The sequence below is a fragment of the Anarrhichthys ocellatus genome, unplaced genomic scaffold, assembly GCF_004355925.1.
Source record: "Anarrhichthys ocellatus isolate YVR2014 unplaced genomic scaffold, GSC_Weel_1.0 scaffold78, whole genome shotgun sequence".
In the NCBI taxonomy this organism is placed as follows: domain Eukaryota; kingdom Metazoa; phylum Chordata; class Actinopteri; order Perciformes; family Anarhichadidae; genus Anarrhichthys; species Anarrhichthys ocellatus.
In genome coordinates this window covers 1,103,738-1,128,481 of record NW_022280108.1, presented here as the reverse complement: position 1 = coordinate 1,128,481, position 24,744 = coordinate 1,103,738, and the positions used below count along the sequence as shown (strand labels likewise).

General features: G+C 41.4%; 1 protein-coding gene across 1 annotated transcript in view; it reads left to right on the top strand.

The window, feature by feature from the left end:
- Nucleotides 1–815: 815 nt before the first annotated feature.
- The window catches only part of pdlim4 (PDZ and LIM domain 4), a 43,360-nt gene continuing 19,431 nt past the window's right edge, over nucleotides 816–24,744 (top strand). The window contains exons 1-3 of the mRNA XM_031874060.1: nucleotides 816–1,083; nucleotides 10,962–11,113; nucleotides 20,911–20,992. Of these exons, the coding sequence (XP_031729920.1) occupies nucleotides 991–1,083; nucleotides 10,962–11,113; nucleotides 20,911–20,992 (327 nt within the window). The 5' untranslated portion in view covers nucleotides 816–990. The remainder of the gene's footprint in view (nucleotides 1,084–10,961; nucleotides 11,114–20,910; nucleotides 20,993–24,744) is intronic.

Below are 24,744 nucleotides of genomic sequence, written 5' to 3'. Positions count from 1 at the left end.
ACAACATCTTCATTGTTGATGTTGATACTCAGCTTTTTGCAGCTTTTTGCTTAAGAGCCCTGATCATGGAGTTTATGGACTGGCCTTAGTTTTAAGTGCGTGTCCAGATTAATTTACAAGCCCCAAAGACCAGCATGTTTATGTTTTCATTCCTCTTCAGTCACGCCAGCATTAGTGTACAGATATAGAGTGCTGCAGGAATTGGGGTGTGTTTTGTAGGCCAAAAAGCCAATGGGATTCCTTCATTGGATTTTGGATTATTGCAGAAAATAAACTCTGTGGCAAACAAACGTTTACGATACTTACATGTTTTGTTCAGCCAAATAAAATAACAATAAACCACTTTTATGAATATTGAAGCATGAATACAATCACCAGAAATAAAAAGCTAACGTTCGGCTTTAAACAAAGATTTATACTCGAAACTCAGCATTCAGAGGAAGGATTTCAGTCCAACAAATACAACATCTAGCAACACAAGCACACTGACATATTGTTGTAGTTTGCTAACTTGTCAATATGTTCAGGATAAAAAAGTCAAAGAAATTAGAAAGACCTCATGCTGTCCCTGATGGTGCAACAATAGGAATTAAATGACACAAGAGAAGGAAAAGAACAAGGAAACACAGAAAAACATCCACTAGGTTCTACACACACACACATTTATTTATCTGCTACCTGCAGTGCTGAAGAACCATCTCATTTATTATTTTGCCACCCCAGGCCAGCCTCCGTCCCGTCCCCTCCCACTCCGTGTCGACCGGCTGGAGGCGGTGCAGGACAACCCCGTCATCCTCCACGTCAAAGCCGGCTTCGTTATTTAAACTTGAATCAAAAGGAGGAGAAGAAGGAACGTGTTTTCTCAGACGGGACAGCGTTGCCTATAGCAGCTATAGGCGGAGGATTCGCGCTACTTCATGCGTGGCTTTTTTGTTTATTCTTCCTTGTTTAGCTCGTTCGATCGATCTGTCCGTCTTCATCGACTAAAACATGACCCAGACCGTGACACTAAAGGGACCCTCACCGTGGGGCTTTCGGCTGGTGGGAGGACGGGACTTCAGCACGCCGTTAACCGTCTCCAGGGTAGGTGAAACCTCCATTCATTGAGCGGGTTTAAACATCTATCATCCGGGTTATAAGTAATGTCAATGAATGGGGATGAATGCATGAAGGGTAAAGTTTAATTAATTGGTCTTCAACAACAAGTCTGGTATCCCTAATAGCAGTAGTTTATAATGGGCTTTACTCTAACAGCTGTCAGGCGGTGCCGTCTAATCCCTGGCAGCTAAAGTTGCCAGTACAATTTAACCATTAACAATAAGACAAAAAAAAAACTGAATAAAGCGTTATTTTCATAATTTGAAGAACTATGTTAGGGCTTCAACTTCCTATTTTCATTGCTGATTAATTTGTCAATTGTTTTCTCCATTAACCGATTAGTTGTTTGGTCTATACAATGTCAGAAAAGTCTATAAAGTGTTTTTTTTTAGTGCACAACTAAAATATATTTAGTTTACTTTAATAGAGGAGTAAATATAACATTTCATATTTACATTTAAGGAGCTGGAATAAAATATTTTTGACCTTTTTTTTAATTAAAAAAGTTACTCAAACTGATCAAAATAGCTAACAACTAATCAATTAAACAGCTCTACACTATATTAAAATCAAATAAATGAAAAAGCCAACAACAAATAATGCCTTTTATATTCCAATCATGTGTCAGTCAGTGACCTCAGGTGTGATAATCTTTCTACAACAGATGCATGACATTATATATTATTGTGTGCGTTATTTTAGTTAGTCATTGTTAACATTGATGGTGGTAGTCGTATAGTAGTAGTAAAAGTATACGTATAGTGTTCATGAACTTTCCTGACCCACAGAATATGGGTCAAGAGTCAGCGTGCTGGCAGTGGGTCTGGCAGTAGCCAATAGCTCATTGCGGCCAGGATAAACACAGCCCGGTCCTGCTGCAGGGCTTGCAGAAGGAGGAAGGCGGCGGGGGTAGTGCTGACATTTGTTTTTCATCAGAGCTCATTGGTGCTGCTGAGGGATACCAGGTGTTGTGCTCAGCTGCATCACCAGCCCCAAACCGACTCTTTAACTACAGGGCCATAGCACTTCTAAACTAGAGGTGTAATTTCTAGATTTACGGCGGGCGATTAACAAATCTGAGAGGAGCGGACGAAATAGCCGAAGGTCACCTGAAGTGCTCTCTGTTTGTTAAACCTACCGCTGTAGTTGTGATGCAACGCTGAGGCGTACTTTGACTCAAAAGACTCGACGGTTGTGGTTTCAACATGAAAGAGTCCCCTCGCTCGCTTGGCGCCTTTTGCTTCTCCAAAGGTGACTGAATTTTGCAGCTTGAGAAATTTCTGTGGATCGGGATTTCCCTTCATGCTTGATCTTAATGTTTGTCTCTCTGTGTTGAGTCTCAAGACAGCGTCATGAAATGCAGTCTGGTGGTTTTCTTGTTCGGAACGACTTCTTTTGGTCAACAAAACCACTCGGTCAGGTTTAGGAAAACATGGTTGGTCTTAAAATAACTTTGTACAGTTAGGTTTAGGCAACACAACTACTGAATTAGGTTTAACAAAAACATCACGCTTGGGCTTAAAATTACTACATAGTTAGGGTAAGGCAACAAAACAAACGTTAGGTTCAGGCAACAAAACAAAAGTTGGGTTCAGGCAACAAAAGTACTCGACTAGGTTTTAGAAAAACATAATTTTTGGGCTAAAAATAGCTACATAGTTAGGTTAAGCCAAGAAAACAAACGTTAGGTTTAGGCAACAAAATGAACGTTAGGCTATAAGGCAACAAAATGAACGTTAGGCTATAAAGCAACAAAACTACTCGATTAGGTTTTGGAAAAACATCATGGTTGGGCTTAAAATAACACGTACAAGTCCTGTGTTTGTTGGACCCATCCACCCATCATGAATGTTTTTTGTTGTCATTAGCTCTGACCGTTGCGTAGTCGCATGGATGCGTGTAATTCATGTGTCCACCACACAAAACGATCCTAATTGGCTTTCCATTGCCATTGTTCTCGTGCTATGTGACATTAAAAAAAAACAGACAATTCGTGTCCTGGTACACGAAACCAATAGACCACATTTTGTGACTATTTCACTATTTACGAGAGTTTCCAAAACAGAAAATGCCCGACACCGGAGTTAATTTGTAAAAAAGGGAAAAATCTACACGGCATGCAATTGCAGCTCTCTTGTGTTGGTTTCATGCTGAATTTGAAGTCAACATGTCGCCCAGTGCAGCTTCAGCACATCTCAGGTTTTGTGATGCATACCTTCCTGACTTCTTTAATCATTAGTACAGTTGACAAGTTGCAGTTTCAATGTCAGCAATTTCTTTTTTGCCACTTCAGTCTGTGCAAACTTGCACGACTGCCAGTGCAGAAACCATGGCATCCGTGCACAGGGAAGGCTTTTGCACTGTGGACATTGCGTAACTAAGACGATGGCGTCAGTGAAGGTAATTGCAGGTTGCACTAAAGAGACAGTTGCATAGCAAGGACGGCAATAAAAACCAACGCTTGACATGGAATAGCTGCTCGCAGGAGTGAAAAGGGAGTTTCGACTAATTCCTAAATCTTGGCTTTAAAATTAGAGAAGGAAGCAGCTGGTGAGATGCAAGCATATTTATCAAAATATGTAATGTCAGAGGCATAAATACACACAGTGTGTTTGGCAGTAAGATCCAGCATTACACTACCTCCTACAGCTTTCTATCATCCATTACAGAGCAGTTTAGTTAGCCTCTAATTGAAGTCACATGCTCTGAAACATCAGCTGACAACACAAAATGTTATTGGCAGTAATTGTTTTATGCTGGTATCTAGATCACAATTAAATTTAGTGAGAAGTGATAAAAATAGAAATGGTGGGAAAGGAATCCTCTCTCCTCACCTCATGGGAGCTGGTTGCATTCTGAGTTTATAAGCACAGCGTGATTCATTGCTGCTGATATGCCGGAGTATCTCCCAAACTTGCTATTTATCACATGGTTGCAACATTCTCGCCGTTCAGTGCATGCCCAAGACGGCAATTACAATGTGTTGAACGGCGACACTGAGAGAGATACATGGAGGGAGAGAGAGAGTGTGTTTACAGAGAAGGATAGTTAATGTCGAACAGTATTAAAGATCTTCTCTTTGGGGGGCATTTAAGTATCATGTAGACCTCATACAAGCCAGAACTCTGTGAAGGTTTTAAAAGTGTCTGCTGGCTCTGCATAGCTAGAGAAGAGATGGTTTAAGAAGGCGGCAACCTTCGGGTCTGAAAAGTGAAGCCTGCATTCTCTCTTCTGTCCACCAGGGGGCGACTCCTCTGGTTGTAGAAGTCTATGAGAAAATGACTCTACTTCTCTCTTGATTTATTACCTCAGTAAACATTGTAAACATGAGTTTATGGTCTCAATCAATAGTTTCAAGTCTTCTTCAATACAGCATGATGTTCATGTAGTAAATTATGGTCCATTTAGAGTCAAATAGTTCATAAATGTTAATTGTAAATTTAAAAGTATCTTATATATTGTTCGATGTGGAAAAAACTAAATGACAATGTGGAAAATCCATGATGGCAACGGCCTAAAACCAAGATGGCGATAACCAAAAAAACAAGATTGTGATGGCCAAAAAACAAGATGTTAATGGCCATAAAACAAGATGGGGTCCACAAACCAATGGGTGCATCACGGTGACTACGTCCACTTCTTAATATACAGTCTTTGGTTTTAAGACTGGAACTAAATGCTCAACCTCATAGATGTGTTTAAGTTTTGCTGTATTTTACGTAATGCCGCCAATCCTGCCTCTACTTTGCATGACTGACAGACAGACCTCCTCCCTTTTGTCCTCTATTTTCTTCTGCCTACATAAAAGTGAAAGCCTGAAACACCTGCACTTGGAGACAGTGAAAGTTGTAAATACCAGGAAACCAGTTCTGATGGCAGCAGCTGTTTTTTCCCCCTTATGGTGATAATGTCCCAGCATAAGCCCATTAGTCTCCCGCCAGCCCATTAAGACTCTAGCCAGTTCATGTCTACTCGACTCTGGAAACATTTTCCCTGATTGTGTGTGTGTGTGTGTGCGGTGGTAGACTAATAAATGGCATTTGTGTGCATGAGAGGGAACGAGTGGCAGAGAAGCAGAAACATAATAAAACCGCTGATGTAACTGCTGAAGCATTTAGTGAGGTTACGTTGAATATGGCAGCTGTGGTGTAATCTGTGTCAAACCGACGTGTCGGCGGAAGGTGACGCAGGACGCTTGTCAGTCGTCTTCTTGACGGGAATTCACAACTGAGTGTTGGGTAAATAACTCTGACACCTTTTTTCACTGTCTGTGCCGCTTTCAGACAAACTGCTGTTAGAGGGTAATTGTTTTGTCCAGGACACCTTCTTGAAATTCGGCATTTTTGCTTGAAAAATGACTTTAACGATCACTCGTCTAAATAGTTTAGGGAGCAACGATACGACTTCTTCAGCACTGACAGTGTGATACTTGTGCTTTGGGTATTGGCCGACGCCGAGTACAAAATCTAATACCCGTGTTAAATGAATAAGTCATAGTCCCCACTGTGTGGAAGAGACTGGGATCATTCTTTTATTTGTAGGGAAACATCTGACTTGATTTAAACATTGCTTTCCTGGCGTTGTAAATCTAAATGTAACAAGTAAATACATCAATCAACCAATCAAACTTTATTTCAGACTCAGGGTCCAGATAAGAAAAATATAATACAATTACATATAAATCAATAAATAAATAAATGTACTGAGTTGCTATTTATGTTTAAAATAAGAAACGCAGGAAATAAAGACACTGTGGTTCTTCTGTTAATGATGGATTTATTCGTCTTAAATGCAGCTCAGTCATCATTACTGCCACCAAATCCACTGCCAAACTGTTCTAAATACATGACAATATACAAAATGTGCTTACATTTACATAAAGAATAAACATACCTCGCTGGCTGCACACAACCGAGAGGGAAGGAGTCCAGTTGAACACCATTAAATCTTAAAAAACGGGGAACGTAATTAGTGTTTTACAAAATAAATATGAATGAAAATAAGTCGTATAAATAATCATATGTAAACAAATCAAATAATGAGTTAAAATCAGAGTAGAGTAAAATTAAATCTATCTTAAAATATGCCAATATGTACATTTAAGGTACATTAAGATGCTGTAATAGTTCCTCTTGTCCATATATTCAGAGATCCCATCTTGGTCTCAATGTAAGTGACGGAGGACGGTCATTGTTTTAAGAAAACAATGACCACAAAAATGCTGAACCTGTCCTCTAAGAAGATAAAAGAGGAAGCGAGTCATGTAGAATCATCTGTCTTACTCTTTGTGGAACGTCTGGTTTCTGAGTTAAGACAAAAACCTTCATTTATTTCGAGGTCGTTTCATGTTTGTTAAGCTGATTTATTTTTCTTCATTGGAATCCCAGTGCATGACTCAAGAACTCATATATCTTAGATTGCATCAGCGGTTACACACATCCAATGAACTCGCTGTCCGTTGTGCCCTTTAATCTCTCGGCGTACGTCCGTCCAGCTCCGCCGCATACCAGAGACGGGACATGTGACCCGAAGCCACATGGGTCGTTTCTCTGCTGGTTATAATAGTCGGCTTTAGGCCGCTCTCTTCTCCAGGCTAGAATTATAGATGCTGCGAGCTGCTCGAAAAAACGGAGCAGAAGATAACAGATGGTCCTTTCCAAGAATTTCACTGTCGTCAGCGAAGCAAGTTCCTACAAAAACGTCTGGGCCAGGAGAGCTCGTCTGGTTATCTAATGAATGAAACCGAGCCTCTGTGATTGATGTTAACATGGAAAGATGAGCAGATATCTGGTCTTTAAGTACCTTGAATACAGTTTAACAGATAAGCTTTAATGTGAGGACTCTGTGGAAAACGTCATGCTGTTATTATGTGTTCGCTTTCGTGGCGGAAGCCTCTTGCTTTTCATTTCGCCGTCAATGTTAACAGATTAAAGAGCAGTTTGATTTTTTCTTTACTTTTATATCTGTGGACCTACTTTTTTTTTTTTTAAACAACAAACCATTGTGACTTGATTCCCTTCAGGTTTCAAGAGTGAATTTGTGTGTTAAATAGTGCGTTCTGGACTATTTTTACTGCCATTTCCATCTCATTTTATATTATCTGGAATAGGTAAACCAGTCATACAGAAGAGATACATACACATGTTAAATACTTTATAAATGAGACCGAATAATGAATTCAGGTGGAGTTAACAGGCTTTCTCATTTTGTATCTTTTTTCTCTCATCAGTAAAACAAGTCAGCCTTTTATAATAGATACAATGTTACAATACGATTCAGGCTTCCTCATGGGACGCACGCTGCAGTTCTGCTACATTTATATGGTAACCCCAATAAAATTGCAAACTCTTTCTTAGTGTGGGCTTTCACTTCCTTAATAGATGTAAATCATTTGAAGTGTTATAATACCGTCAACACCGAAAAAATAAATAAATATATGATATCAATTTTAGGTATAAAGTGAGTTTCGAATGATGTGCTTTTCCTTGTTAGCTTCCACGTCGTCTTGTGTCGCCATAAACACGCGTTTCTTTTCCATGTATTTGCTGCAAGAACTGCAAATGATCTAAAACATGATTCTCGGGACGTTTTTTACAATCGGACCCAACATACTGAAGCACGAGACGGTGAGAATAAAGACGTAGAAGAAACTCCTCACGTGCGAAGAGTCAGAATTATTACTAATCTGACTACACGTCAGAGTTAAAGGGATTGCTGCACCTGGTGATGAGTAATATCATGCTCTTTCCAGACGTACACAGATGCATTACAGACTGTAATCGACTGCTCTTTGTTTCATGGGGATAATCTCACACCCGAGGCTGTGTCGTGACTTTGCAGAGCGTTGCTGAGGGCATGTCCATGCTTGTTGTTATCGCAGAGCCAAAAAAGCAAACAAAGGCTTTTTGACACGTTGCCAGGAATTATTCTCTGCAGCAGAAAAGCTTCTCTGTGGGATTCAAGCACGAGAAAAACATTCCAACTTTAATGCAAACAGCTTATGTTCAACCAACCAGTAAGTGTTGGTGGTTCGATGGTCAAAAGACGTCTACCAGAATCCTATTCATCCAGAGCAGCGTCTCTCAGTCCGTAAACTGTTCTATATTCTAAACTACTGTAAGATATTTTATTTAGTTTCTTTTTAGTCAAATGCTCTGAGTCAGTTTGAGAACAGTTAGGCAGTGTGTATGTCTAGGGCTTTTATTGTGAAAGGTAAGAATGGGATTTAATCTTTACCTATGATCTTAAATTGCTATTTTCAGCAAATTTGGATAATTTTGTTAAATTTATTGTCCTTTTGTTGTCTAGAAACCGCTTCACAGTCGTTCACAACAGCTTCTAACTCGTCCCGAGATAACTCTTAATTATCTACAGTGACAGTGTTGTTTTTAAGGCGACCGTCATCGCTCATGTTTGAGCCTATATTTTAGTTTTAGCTCGACAACATGAAGCTCGTAAAAGTGGATCACTCAGATTTGGTTACTACATGTGGTTTCATGTGAGTAGGAAGACAAAAATAAAAATAAATGTTTGTAATGCCACAGAGTGAAAACATAATTAGAGAAGCTTTGTAGAGTTGAGCCATTACATCAGACTACATCCACAGTGTAAATATAGCACATTGTGATTATGTCTGAAACACGTAACTCTGTACTCTCCTTATATTACGGGAATGTTTGTCCTCTAGTGACAACCTCAGTGCTACCACATTGTGTGTGTGTGTGTGTGTGTGTGATTCATACCCTGCTATTCATGGTCCGACCCTGAGGTGATATAAGTCACTCTGTGTGTGTGGGTGTTTGGGGGGGTACATGGACTTTGGCCCACTATGACACAGCCCAGGCACAAACCCAAGACACACACACACACACATACACACACACATTTAAAGAGTAACTGCACACGAAAACATGTTTTTAAGCTATAAACTAAATGATAAAACTGTACTGTGATGAACCGTATCTATGCTGGGCTTGATATTGACATTTCTTACCAAATTTATGGTTAGCTCGCTAGTTAGTTCGCTAGTTAGTTGGTTTTATCTCTCAGCCCTTTGAGGACTTTTTTTTTAGCATTTTTCAAAATGATCCAGTGGGTGGACTTATTATATTTCCTCAGTTGTGTAGTTTATGTCAGATTTCCACCAATGCAGAACAAGAATAAAGTGAGTTTAGGCGAGTTTACTTTCCCTGTGATTCACATACACACACATACACACATTTCCCACAATGCCTCTGACCTCTCAGTTTACAGGAACTGAGTCAGGGACATTTGGGCGGTCAGAGGCTGTAAATTATGAATTCCACATCTGAACCACACGACTCAGCTATTAGCTCTTCATGCAGCGTGAACTTGTGTGCCTTTGCTCTTAAAAACCGCTCTTCCTGGTTAGCGAGGCTGCTTCTCTTGCACAAGCAGATCCTGTTCATTATTTCAGACAATAATATCTTAATTTATCTTGGATTAAACTACTGATATCTGGTTTCACCGTTCCAAAAACAATACGTCTTAATGTGCTTAAGAAGAGGCTTTCCGAGATGTTTGTGGGGTCATTAGTTGCAGCTCTAGTTGGTGCTTCTCTGGTCTTTGCACTCTCAGCCAGCTGCTGTTGCCAGCTGACACCAGCTGTTGCTGCTGCTAGATTTATAAACTTTACTCAAGGCACCGTGTTAATTATATTGAGTCACGATTGTTAAATCCAACTCTTATGCCGCAGATTGTGCTTCAAATTCCTCCAAAAACATTATGACAAACAGCGATTGCATCCAGCTGCTGAGAATGTCCTCACATTTAATGGTTGGGGAAAAATGCAGTCAAACTAATACTCGTGCGTGTCATAGCTTCACAGCACGTGAAAGACCGGAGACTTTATGGCAACTGTTCACATTTTATTAAATGTTTTGATTCATTGCTAGTAAAGGCAGTTTGCTGCCAGTGACTGTTTTACTGTGGATGTCTCGGTTCGATGATTTGATTGGTAGTTTATTCTCATGTATTTGAGCCAAAACCGACCAGTCATAGGCCTGCAGACAGGGACATCTGCGTGTTTAATAATGGATAATTGTTATCATGTGTTAGTTGGTGTGTCTGTGAAGGTGAAACACATCCACTGGGACACCCACCCTCCCCAAATTCCTCCTCACCCCTCCTCACCCCTCCGCCTCCCTGCGGGGCTCAGATGTCCACAGACCGGTGTGTTTCTGGAATAAAAGGATCACAGCGAGGAAACCTGCTCACTGTCCAGCGGCTCAAACATAATCTCCAAAATTAAAGCGATGTTGGACGTGTTTTACAAGATCAAAGCGATTCGAACCAGGGAAAAAAAAAAGCTACAAGAACATATTGAGCAGATGTTTGCAAATGAATCTAACATTACCCAGAGGCAGTTGAGGTTCAAGGTTCATATGCAAACAAACACTGTGCAAAGTAGCTTGAAAAATGATCCACTGAGAGGCTTTAGTCTGATGCAACTGCTGAGTGATCATAAAGTTAGTTAGTTTTTAACTGAGTTTTCAAAAGGCGAGGCGCGTACAAATGTTCCAGTTCCTTCAGAATATTTCACCACCTCCAAAAAAATAAAACTCTGAGTGGCCTCTCACTTCTCAGTGTCGTTGCTGGCTTTTGACAAAGTAAAGCTAGAGCGCTGCCCGAGGCAATATTACATAAATCAAACAAGAAGGCTGCTTTTGTTGAATTTGGCCTCCGTGTTGACAACTCCCACACTAATACTCTTTTTCTTTCTTTCTTTCTTTTTGTCTTTCTTCCTGACTGACAGGTTGACACCACTTATAACAGCTCTTTCTTTTCTTTGTGCTTGGATCGCTGTGTGTGTGTGTGTGTGTGTGTGTGAATGTTTCCTCCAGGTGACTCCAGGCAGCAAGGCAGCCCAAGGTGACCTGTGTCCGGGCGACACCATCCTGGCGATCAATGGCGACAACACAGAGCTCATGACGCACATGGAGGCTCAGAACCGGATCAAAACCTGCACTCAGCAGCTGACGCTCAACATCAGCAGGTACGAGAGAGAACGACCTGCAGTCGGGTTTACTTGTTGTGACGGTAACATGATATTCGGCTTGCCGTATGCCTGATTCCATGTGAACGCGGCATTATGCCATTCACAACACCATTAGAATGTAGTTTACTGTATTTCTGCTGTAAGTGCTTGCAGACTTATTTTTTTTCCACAGAGGCTGCTTATGCTTTTTGCTTTGAGGCTCATTAAGTGCATTTAATTGAAAAACTTGATTATTATTTTTTATGACGAAGGTCATTTACTCCCTCTTGAACAGGAACACATATTGGTCCAGCCATGCGGACGGATGACGGGTTTACGGCTGGTTTTAAACGATCGACTCTCTGGTCCTATAGCGAGCTGTCACGGTCAATGAGGCTTGACCTTTTAGAAATGGATTTCACAGCTCCATGTTGTGCATTATATCAGTTCATGGGGTGGAAAAAAATTAGCTTTCAACTGCTCTGCGTCATTTTTAGACCGAGCATGCCCGAGGATGGATAGATTCGGCCTTAGGCGGAGGACAGGAGCAACATGTTTCTGTCAACATAGCCAAGTGGAAATCATCCATCTAAAGAGTTAATGACAGAGAGTCCGAGGGGGAGACGGAGAATAACCAAGGAAAAAAACTGAAATGTCAGTTGCTTCCCACATTTCTATTAGACGGTTTGCTCTGGGTTGCCAGATCCTAGAGGTAGCCAAAATCTGGCAACCTCAGATGAGGAACACTGTGTGGTTTTTAGCCTCAGTTACAAGTGACAACTGCCAACTGGGCGCTTCAGCTCTGTCCTTTTAGGGCAGCGGTCTCGCTCCTGTAATGGTTTGCAGTGTGAAGTTGGCTTGCAGACGCAGTGGAAATAAGAATCGCTCTCTGAGTAATCAGATAAGCGAAGATTCACACATGCAGGGACTCCAAAATCGGTGTTTGTGTTTTTATAGCACGTTCTTTAGGGACCAATCCCAATGTCCCCCAATAAAGCTTTATTTATACTCCGAGCATGCACAGAGGCGTTTATGCTCAGCGTGCTGTTCGTTGCATTATTCTAACTAAATATACAGTGAAGAAGCAAGAAGACATCGAGTGTTACCGGCAGAAAAACCTGATAAAGTAAAACAGAATTAATTTGGTTATTTACTTCAGTACTATTCATGGATTAGTATTACCAGGGGGACCTCATGTGATTGAGAAATGATCCCTCACGTTGTGTTTTATCAGATGAAAAATGTTATACTTTATATATAATGTAATGATAACATGTATATTAGCGAGATGAGCCTCCTGGTTTAGCCCTCAAACCGTCAAAACTTTCATTTCTAATTGCCATCGTAGCCTTCATAACTCTCCACCAGGAAAGAGGCAGAAAAAAAACATGCAAAAAATTAAAATAAATAATTTGCGGTGAAATTTTTACTTGACAAATTAAAGACGTGGCAGAGCGCACGGGATCAAAGACGACCTCTTTTAAGCAATTATTGACATTTTTTAGAGGTTCTTGATGCTTTAATCCCGAAAAAAAGTGACTTTAGGATGAAATCATGACCACAAATAAGCCACCAGACACACTGTGGTCCTGCTGTTCATCAACCGGCCTTAGTTCTGCCCCAGAAACCGACAGGATAGCAGGAGGCACAACAAGGCCGGCTGCTGGTATGTGATCTTTCTGCACTGTATTGCTGAGTAATTACGGTGTGAACCGCCCTGCTGCTGGACAGGATGAGGGTCAGAGAGAGAGCATGCACCTCTGGCCCCAGAGCTGAAATGAATCGCTGATGAAGGGCAGGGAAGACAGAACAACAAGCAGAAGAAGAAAAAAAGAGAATTTTAAAGATGGATATGAAGGTTTAGGAAGCCAAGTAGAGGAGCGGTGACAAATCCTCCAACGCTTTTTTTAACAGCCAACAGTTTCTGCTGGGTGCATCGTTGGAAATTCAATTACACAGCGAAGCTCAGAGTTGAATTTCTCCCCCTGAGATAGAGGATATGAGTCACCACAAGTTTTTTTTTAAAATAATCTTTGAATATTCCTGCTTGACACTGTGGAAAACGGAGACTCTTCCAAGGCTGCTTATGAGTAAAAGTCTCATGTTTTCCAATTATTTGCAACCCATAACTCAGCGATTAAAGCGTGGCATTTGGCGTCCTGGACATCCAGTGTGAGGTAGATTTTTATTTATTTATTTTTTCCCAGGACAAATGCAGCACAGGAAGTGGTGTTAATAAACAGCAACGGTCACTATGACTGAGCAGACAAACAACGTGAAGCCACGTGCATGAGCTCAAACTTCCAACAGGATCAAGTAGGTCACAGTTTTGGCTGCTATACTCATCAACCACCTAAATAAAATGGGAATAGTGCATAAATAGGAAAAAGGCACAATGCAAAGAAACAATTGATCTCAGAAATCACTATCTGTTTTCTGGTTGTTGTTAATTATCCAGGAAATGGGGACGTCAGTATGATGAGTCAAAGATGAGTACTTTTTAAGGGAACACTTCTCAGTATTGCACAAATTAATTTTAGTTGATGGTTAGTTCCTACAAATATTTTAAATTTTTTTAAATTTTTTTAATTTAACCAGGTGAAGTCCCATTGAGATTAAAAATCTCTTTTTCAAGGGAGACCTGGCCAAGACAGGCAGCAACACAAGAAACACATAGTTAGACAGAAAACACAGAACAAGACAAGTTAAAAGAAATTAAAGTTAAGAGACAGTGACTTAACTTAAATAGTTACGATTAATGATTTAATTGTCTATTTCTGTTCAGTGTATGCCACACAGCGTCCATGTTGTTATTAACAATGGCTGCTCATCGAAAGTGGTGTGATCAGAAAACCAGGAAGTGAGTCAGCATTTATGCACTTCCTGTTCCCTTGTATAGAAGTCGATGTGTTTCTGGAATTTTTGGTTATATGTCCGCGATAAGGTCTGTGTTTAACACAAGCCCAAGAGATTTTAACGTTTTGTTCTACGATATAAAATACGTCAGTAAATACCCCTCTGGTGAATTTAGCTTTTACGTGTTCTGCTGATTGCATTCAAAAATCATAAAGTGGTGTTTTATTTTTGAAGATTATCATGAACAAAAAATAAACGTTTGTTTGCCACAGAGCTCAATTTCCACTGCAATTAGCCAAGCTCTCTTTTTCCATATTTTTATGCCTCGACAACAGTAACCATTACGGCCATTACATTTTTGGGTTGTCCGATACGCCCAGTCCATTCTTGTGAACGCGATATCTCAGGAACACCTGGAGGGAATTTCTGCAAATTTGGCGTAAACGTACACCTGCTCTAAAGGATGAACTGATCAGATGTTAGTGGTCAAAGGTTACTGGGATCGTATACAAGATGTTTTTGGCCACAACTTAATAATTATGACAATTTCAAACAAATGTCGGAACAGGATAAAATGACTAAATGATGACATTTTGGACAGACATGAATGTGAACAACATGACTGTTTGGTGGAGCCGTACACCAACGATTTCACTTTCTGTTTGATGCCACATTTGTTTGTAATTGGCTTTAAATTACGGTGGAATCTGAAATTCATGCAAAACAAGTGCGGTCAGCTCAAAGAATCCAGATCAGGCCTAGTCCTCAATTGTGGGCTACAGCAATAAGTGAGGATTATTTATTCGCAACCACGGATTCTGGAGTCGAAAAATCTAAGAAAACATTTGGAGTGACTCAAAGAACTCACGCTGACTCACTAAAAAATAATATTTCAGAGGACACCAGTTTTGGCCGTCACTAAAAGATGTCGCCATAAAATACAGAGTCACAGACGGAGACACAGGAGACCTGTAATTTAGTATTTCTGCCGATGGACAAATATATGAGTCTACACGTCTGCTGTGAACCAAAATGACAGAACACTGGATTCATCTGAGCCCGAGGGCTTATATAAAACAAGAATGTCTCTTTGCAACTTCTCCGCATTTATTACTTTCATAACCCCCATTTTTTCACAATTCCTATTACAGAGCATTTAAGAGCGTTGAGGGGGGGGGGGGGGGGTTGTGCCCCGGGAAGCTTGTGAAAGCTGAGTAAGAAATAAAGAGGCTTCTGGAAAATTTGGGCCGACAGCTGTAGTTTTTCCTCAAAGAGTCCTGTCATTAAAGGAAAATTCAACATTCAAATGCTCACATATTTCTTGAGATGTCATTAATCTTGTCCGTCCATTCTCGTGAACGTAATATCTCAGGAACGCCTCGAGGGAATTTCTTTAAATGTGGCTCAAACTTCCACTTGCACTCAAGGATGATCTGATTTGAATTTGGTTGTCAAAGGCAACTGTGACCTTGCGAAACACGTTTTTGGCCATAACCAGGAGATTCTGAAAAGTGAAGCCTTAAACCTGCATTCGCTCTACTCTCTTGATTTATTACCTCAGTAAACATTGTAAACATGAGTTTATGGTCTCAATAACTAGTTTCAAGTCTTCTTCAATACAGCATGAAGTTCATTTAGTAAATTATGGTCCATTTAAAGTCAAATAGTTCATGAATGCTAATTGTAACGTTTTGGTCTCCTAAAAGTGTCTTATTCAGCGTTCGGTTGTACTTAGCTCCGCACTCTTGTCTATACTTCTGGTTGCAAAGAAAGAAGGTGGCGAAGGGCAAAAACCAAGATGGAAGCCGGTAAAACCAAAATGGTTACGTGCTAAAACCAAGCTGGCGACGACCTAAAACTAAGCTGGCGACAGGCAAAATCCAAGATGGCAATGGCCAAAAATCAAAATGCCGATGGCCCAAAATTAAGATGACGACAAGCAAAAACCAAGATGGCGATGGCCTAAAACCAAGCTTGCAAAGGGCGAAAACCAAAATCATGGACACAAATCTGGATGGAAAAAATGTCCAAAAGAAGTCGTCTGTCCGTGGCAAATACAGGAAAAATCGAAATGAGGGATTTTTTAATTCGTTTTTTTCAACCCTGTACGTCAAAATGAAGCACAATAATGAAGTCTAACGCGACCTCTGGTGTCTCATGATGAAGGTGGGGAACTCTTGAGACTATGAGGGCCACAGCAAATGAAATTCACAACATTTTAAAGCTTATAAATTCGTGAGAAAAACGCAAAGAACGAAAGAGAAACTGTAAAAAAGACGGTGCTCTGAGGTCACCACTTTACCACAGCTTTCCATTTTCCATCAGGCGTCCCTGCTGATGCAGGCCTGTCAGCGCTCCACTGTGAGGTGAAACACCCGCCCGAGTTTCTGTTAGTCCCTGGCGTCGTCTCGCTGAGGAGGAAAATAATTGCTGCCACTCCCACCACGCACACTGTCTGAGTTCACTGTAGTGTCAGAGAGCCGTTGACGGAGACACAAGGCCCATATTGGAGGGTGTCACGTCCGCTTTGCTTGGCTTTTATATCCTGAGACCTAAACAGAGTCTTTGAATATGTGAACTAGCTGTGAAGGAAACCTCCACGTTCTCCTTTTTATCCATCATTCTTTTGACCTCTTCATCGTCCCTGACCTCCATGTACCACCATTCTCCCTCACCAAACCTAAATCCCACTCCACTCATTCACTGTTTCTTCTTTTTTTTTAATATCTCCTCTTCTTCCAACCTGCCTTCACCTCCCTGCAGTTTGCCTCCTTCTGCCATGTGGTCGCAGAGGCCCGATGGCGGTTTGGATGTGTTTCCACCGCCGGTCAGGCTGTTCCAAAAGAGTCGTGCTGGGGTGGCAAGTTAAATGAGTCATGATGCCTGAGCTGAGTGTGTTTCTCTGACTGCATGTCTTGTTCCTGTGAAGCCCTGCTGTTCTTGTTTCAATTTGAATTACTGTTTAAAAGAAAATGCAGGATTACTTTCAGGCTGGCAGGAAGCTTGAGCTGCAGATGGTTTAGAGTTTAATGGGTCAGTTCACCCAAAATAACCCGAAATATAGTTTTAGTTTTAGTTTTGTTTGCTCTGGGACTGTTTCTTCTAACCATAGACTGTATATAAGAAGTGGAGTGACATCGTCGTGGTGGTCTGTGGACTGCCGTTTTGAAGCCTAGAGTTTGGCGATTTGGCCGTCGCCATCTTGGCTTTTTGCAAACCAATGAACGTGAATAGGAGCTATGGTTGAAAGATAATAGTTCCTCCATGAAACTCCTCCCAACAAGGTCTGTGGATTATCTCGAGTAACCGGGTCATGATTTCTGGAAAGAGATATAGTTATTCAAATGTATTTTTGTGCTGCTCTGAGCACCACAAGCAGAGTGCCTTATAGTGCCATTATATTGAAGAGGTGGCAGACATCTCTACGGCAGATATGTACAAAACTCAGCTACTCACCAGAACAATCTAGATTGGTTTTTAAGGTTAGACCTGCAGCAGTGAGGGGTTTGATAGTATGAGAGGTTTAGCTGATGTGTAATGCATGTACAGTAGTGAGTGATCTGGAGAGTAAAATCAAAGTAAAACACAGCTCAGAGGCTTCAGCAGGACTCATAGGACATGTAGTCCGAGCTCTGGAGGATTTGCTCTCTGCTGCCTCACGTCGACTCAAGGACCTGTGACTCATGGCTGAGGAATTATACACGAGGCTGCACGGGACCAAATGAAGAAGGGACTCCAGCTGGGATAAAGATATAAAAGAACCCAACTCCCCCCTCTACGACCAGCATCGCTGCCTTCTCCTCCTTCATCCCTCCATCGCATCATTCCTCTCTCTCGCTCTCCCAAGGTCTCCTTTTTTGTGGTGGTTCTAAAGGCAACATCAATGGAGTTTGAGAGACTGCGTTGCAGAAAGGGAGGACGGGGGAGACCACAAACCTCCCTCCCCTTTTGCTCTCTTGCATTGATCCTGTCGTCAATCAGATCAGTCTGGTCTCATCCAGCGTTTGTAGCTATTCATACGAAAAAGGAATGTATAAAAGGAAGGAAGTATAAAAACATCAAAAGCACACACAGGGTGGGCGGAAGTGAAAGTGGAAGGGTCCAACAAACGGCGATCTTTGACCCAGGAGACCGATGTTCGTTCCCAATGTGAAACGAGAAGTCACGTCACTTGTTTACTTCAGCAACGCCACCTCCGTAGTTATTCTAACCCAAACGACGATATTTTCCTAAACCTAACAAAGTAGTTTGGTTGCCTAAACCTAACTAAGTGTTTGACGATCTTTTACTAAACCTAACCAAGTACTTTTGTACCAAGTTGTTTCCTGTAAAGACAGAAGTTAATTTTGAAAAGACTGTATGCATGTAACAAGTGGAAACTGACATGTGTTGCTTGATTTCGTAGGAAATCCCACAAATAATGAGGAGTAACTTTTGGTCAGATATCATACGAACCGTTGTGTGACGGTACTTTGCTCAGATTCAGAGTTTCCCCCCTCAGATCTGCAGACGACACCCTAATGGATCTTCTTTATAATGTGATTGTCTCCCTTTACTCCCCGTAGAGACGGCATTTAAAATCTTCTCACATTACAAATAACACAGCAGCTGCTCCAGTGGTAAAAAGGGCTGAAAACTGGCCTGGTTTCTGATGGGTTTGATGGAGCGAAGCATGACTTCCCAGTGAACCCTGAAACGATCCGTGATCAGCCACATCTTAATTTGAGGGCACTTGGGTTTTTTTCAGCCGTCCGTCTCGTGCTCCTCCTCGAACACGGTGATGCTGTGCAGCCAAAGTAAACTCAGCCCACCGCTCCGAAAAAACAGATTTCCACAATCAGGAAATTAAACCTGGCAGTGGGAGGTCAGGCAAGGGAAAATATGACCAGAGGAAAGACCTGAGACTTTCTTATTATTCCTCTTTTTCTTTCTTTCCATTTGTCTTTATTCATTCTTGACATTGATGCATGCAGTTAAGAGCCGAAGGGGAGCTTAAGGGGTGAAAAACCAAAGACGACACTTTAAAATAGAGTTTGGGATGAGGTGCACACTGGAGAGGGATTGTTGCCAGAGAGCAATGTAATCAACGTGGATAACGGTTTCTAGATATAAACTAGATTACATCCAGTTGAGTGTATGAAGCCGTATAACCGAAATAAACAGCCGAGAGTCCCAGCAGTCTACAGTGTAATGAGTGCAACAGTGGGATGTAACTCACAGTTTCCACTCATGCGTTCACATCTCCATTATTATGAACGGATGCTAAATGGCTAAAATGTCATCTCAAATAGGCCTCTTCAGACTGAACTTTCCCTCGTTTCAATAGGCTGTTTGTGTCCTAACCGTCGAAAATATGAAGGCTCTCTTGTGGAGGGGGGGGGGGGTTATCATCCTACGCAGTCCACCAGACACTCGCCGCCTCATAAGAGCTTCCTTGATAGCAACACCTCCGCGGTTCATATCTGAAGCATTGCCTCAGCCCGGCCGAACGGCGTGCCAGCTGCAGCCGGATGACCTCACCTCTTTGGACGTCAACGCTCCCTCGCCGTGTGGTCGGACGGATCGGTGCAGGCTCGCGGTTAATAGTCTTCATGCCTCCGTGGAAGGAGGTGTGAAAGAAGAGAGGACAGCACACACACACAGAGACATTGATCCTTTCGTTACTCTGCATGATGTCCTGGTGTTACCCTTTTTTGCATGTTGGATGCTTTCCCACTGAACCGCCAATGCCATGGCGACGAAAAACCTCCCAACCCGAAGGAACCCAAAGAATTCCCCTCAGACCTGTTTTTGTTGTTGTTTGATACGACAGGCAAACTGCCACTACTTCAACGCATAACTCGAAACTAAAAGAGGAATGCAAGTGAAGCGTTGAGTGATGCCAATGGAGATTAATCGCAATGTTTTTATCAGCCTGAGAAATAGGTTGCACGCCATTAACTTCACTAAAGTGTTTAATTCTCTGGAAATGCTTATGCATGCACAGTACGCCCCTTTCAGCAGAGCTGTAAATAATCTATTTCATCATTGCTGCCAGTCAGTAAATCATTGTCTTTTTTGTAAGGAAATGCAACTGGAGTCAATTACAGCAGGGGGGGGGGGGAGGCTCAGATACCACTGATTCAGTTATCATTACTTTGATAAATCCTTGGCCCAAAATGCAATGTTTTTCTTTCCAAAACCTGGACTCCTCAAAGAGTGGAGTTATGATGTGATAATAACTTTATCTTCGTACCAGTGGGAGGAGGACGGAACGTCGCTGTATCCCATTCCTAATGTGAATACCTGCCAAATGTACAAAACCACATCTTCACATACACATGCATGCATACGATTACGAAGCTACCAGTGCAGTGTGTGATCGGTTGACACAGTTGCTCTGTGGCACATGCAGCAAAAAAAGGTTTGGCTTCTGAGTACAAAATTCAGATGAAAATAGCTTTCTAGCTTCTGCAACATATGACTAAAGCTCATCTTGGTCTGTTGTCTACTGTCAATGTTTGTGTCTTTACGATGAAGTACATTCACTACATGCATGTACTGTTTATCAGACCACGAAGGAGACAGGAATTTGCGTTAGTTAGCTAGCCCACCCCGCGTCCATCTGCCTCACTCCCCTACTTCTCCGGATCTGATGATAACAGCCAGAAACAGCTGTACATTCAGAAAGTATAGAAGAAGGAAAAGTGGACGTTCTTGCGCCTTACATGCCAATCAAATCTGGGGTTAGTGGCATATCATGTGACGCTAAAGTTGTCGTCTTTTTCCAGTTTACAGTAATTTTTCAGTTCTTTGCTTTCAAAACATTCTCACTCGGATATAATTACACTTTGTATACGCTGGATCTTCATTGGAAAACCTGTCGGCGAAGAAAACTCACCTCTCAGCAGAAACATTTGGGTGTTCGATGGCGCAACACTGATCTGACTCTCTTTTCTCTCATGGGTATTGTCTTTCAGGTCGGGATCAGGAGACAGAGTGTGGTCGCCAATGGTTAGTGAAGAAGGCAAGACAAGCCCTTACATGGAGCCTGACTCACAGGTAACCACTGTTTACTCTGGATTTACCGAAGCACCAGTAACAAGTCTTTTCTTTACATTTACATTCACAACCACTGGGAAGCTGTCACAACTGATCCGCTTGAATTTCTCATGCTGCCAACCCAGAGAAATACACAGTTCATACTCCAGGCACCCCTACAAAGTATGCTCTGTTGCATGCAGTTTGCATTCAGCTGCTACTTTATCATCACATTGCCCCTTGAACTGTGACCCTCTTGCTCATATATCTGCTGTGCAGGGGATTGTGGGTCAGAGTAACCACAAAATCATGCTGCCTTTCAAACTGCAAAATGTGACCAGGTGTAGTAGAACATTCTGGTATTTTTGGCAAACTGCATTTGACATACTATGTATTGGGACAATCTAAATTGTTTTCTGGCGTACTAAATAGTATGGTAGTATCGTAGCACTGAAACGCACAGTAAGTCTAGCTAACTTGGTCTGTCTCATGAGACAATCATATATAAATATAAATAAACCCCCAGTTTAACCATCATAGTGTGAAATTAAGTTGTACTGCTAAAAATATGCAATTGGGAGATCGCCACCAATGCTTTCTAGTCACCCATGAACTCAACTGAAATTACAAAGTTGTCATGATGTGTTTAAATATTATATTGCAAATTTTAGTTTTTGGCTGAAAACTTGAATAAAACGGTTGTATAAAGAAGTTGTTTTCACATCAATATAAAATAGATATTAAAGATTAATTATGACCTGTATATCTTCCTAACACTAGCTTTAAGCAGCTTATAATCATCATAAAAACTACTAAAAACAAGACTTTGTTTCATCAGTAATTTACAATCTTTTATTTCCTAATCATTTTAACTGTGTATTATGCAAATATAACTTTAGGCTAACATTTAAAATATTTGAGAGTTAACACTGACTTCAGAGTGGTTGGTGAAAGAAAAAGGTCTGTAGTCTTGTATCCCAGCTCCTTAAACAAAACGAAACAACAACAAAATCGTCCGATATGACTCATCGACGATCAGCAAACGTATCAGCCAAAAAAACCTTATCGGGACATCTCTAAAAGTTATATCTACCTCCTTTTTATTTCTGCTGATCTGATCCGTGACTCAAGAGTTTTGTGGTCCGATGCACCCCTATCAGCTACAGTAAATACTTAGATTTAAATCTAAGTTTTTGACTTAATTATCCATATTCAATGCCGTAGACAAGCACTTATAGCAGCCCCCTCGATAAACAAGGTGGCTGCTGGTGCTGACCCACATTTCTCTGGTCTGATTTATGTCACATTTTGTTTGTACTTTGAACTTTACTGCTGTGGATCAACCACATCAGCCACAAGAGAGGATCATTCACATGGGGTCGTAACTTAAAAGTTCAGTTCTCTGGGTGTGAGACCCAAGTCTTCTCACTCTGTTTATATCATAAACAGAATCCATGGAAACAGGCACAACACTTGATCTGTAAATTGCATGTACACTATCAATCACATGGTTATAAATGAGATAATGCATCCCACTGTTCACTGGAAAAGGTTTTGAAATAGTATCTTGATTGTTCTCCGCTCGTACGAGCTGCCAAACGGACATTCAAGGCATGATGAACTCCAGCAGATGATCTTTTCCAAGTTTTCCAGAGCTGGCAAGCTGACCGGTGTCTGCTGTGATTATTGAGACTGTGTGACTAAGACAGACAATGAGCATATTGTGGCTCAGACATGTGAGTGTCCATTCGTCAAGTGTTGCATTGTGGTAGTTGTGTCTCTCGGCCCTCGCTGTGGAAGGGTCTCCTTGCCTAAAAACAAAAAAAAAGAAGGGTGGAGCAGACACACAAAGAGCTGAAATCTATCTGTCCGCCTTTTGATGCCTTACAGGAAAGTATTGTTTTCCGTGTCAGAGAACAAAGTGAAAGAGACTTCAGCGTATGTAATTCATCTGGGTAGTTTGTGGTCGTAGGATCATATGAATTATCATCCCAGGAGACTTTTATTCTGAAATTACCAATCAGTAGTAGAGATGCCTGATACCAATACTGATATCGGTCTGATGCTGTCTCAAATAGCTGGGTGTGGTATCTTGATGACAGAAGAAAGATTTTGGTATTAGACACCAATATTTCAATTAGTATAAATCAGCACATTAGTATCTATGTATTTATGTATTACTTTTTGTTTTACAAAGTTACTAAAGCAATGTTTAAGTCAAGTCACATAAAAGAATGACCCAAGTCACTTGCACACAGTGAGGCAGACAGGTAGGTAAGGTACTTCAGCATTGGCATTCGGTATTCGATATCGGTCGATACCCTCAGCCCATATTGGTATCGGGACTGACAAAGTCGGAAGTCTGCATCTGAACTGCTAAGTATTTAGTGTATTTTGAATCATGGTCACAGAACTAAGTTGTTTCTGATTGTCCGTACTGCCTGTAAAACAAGAATTTCATGCCTCCTAGAGCACAATACTGTAAAGAAGAATCGGATAAAACAAAAAGAGTCTATATGCACTGCCGTATGTTTGATGAAACACCAAACCTGAGCGAGAGAGGAACCATCAACAACAACTGTTTATACAAACGCAGTAATACGAGAGGAGCAAATCTGTCTCTCTCAGCTCTTTGCCTCTCTCCGTATCATCTTATCCAGTCCTTCCTCCCGCCCTCACTGAAGCCTTGAAAATGTTCCCTGGCGTCTCTTTTAATGAAGCGAACCTGGACGGCTCAGTCGGGGCCACTTTATCGTCACGCTCAGGTGGATTCTTCTGAGCATGAAAAGAGGAAACATCCGCTCCCTGGGGTCACATAAAAGACCAAGGCTCTCTGTTTCTTTCTCTATTCTGACAGATAACAATGCAGATTGTTCCTCAATGGAAACAGTATGCACCGGGACGTCCATCACACCATTTGAACCAAATCCAGACTGAACTGTGTGATACTTTTGGCCCACAGTTACTCCAATGACGAGACGGTTTGGACAGCATGAGCAGAAATTAAGTGAATCAAAGCTGGATGAGGATGACAAGACAATTTTTGATTGTGCTGGCAAAGATTTGAAGCTGTCATCCACAACCTACCTATGCTGAAGCGGTACGCTTTGGCTAGCAGGGTGCTAACTGAGACGTACCAGGACACTTGTACAAAGACAACAATTAATCTAAAAACAAATGGTCGCACATTTTTCGGGCCTACACAGGCATGCATTGGTGTTTTTACTCTGCAGATTGACTCCAAAGAAGATTGCAATATTTCTACCACTTGAGCCCAAGAAACAGCTCCTGAATAGTTATGAATTCAATGATGGCATTAATCAGGAAGTTCTTTATTTAACATTTCCCTTTAAATTCATGGACTCCTTGTTCTTGACAAACCGTCTATGTTGGAAATTCCAGTCTGGCTTGTGGGAACTCAGCAGGAAGTGACACATGGAAGCTATGGGGTGTTTCCTTTCACCTTGGGACTCATAAAAGTCGATGAGGAAATGCTCTATTGTTGGTTATAAGTAAGTGTTTGCGTTTTTTGCAATCCGGTGAAATTGCATCATGTGTTTCCAAAGACATGTGCTCATGCTACTGGCTACTGGATGTCACACAGCCTCCTGAAATATAAATGCTTTTGATAATGAGAGGTGGCAGGGATGAGATAATGACCAGGTGTCAAACAGGAAGTAAAACAGCAAGTGCATGTGTTGGTTTTGACAACCAAATTTGAGAGAGAGAGAGAGAGAGAGAGAGAGAGAGAGAGAGAGAGAGAGAGAGAGAGA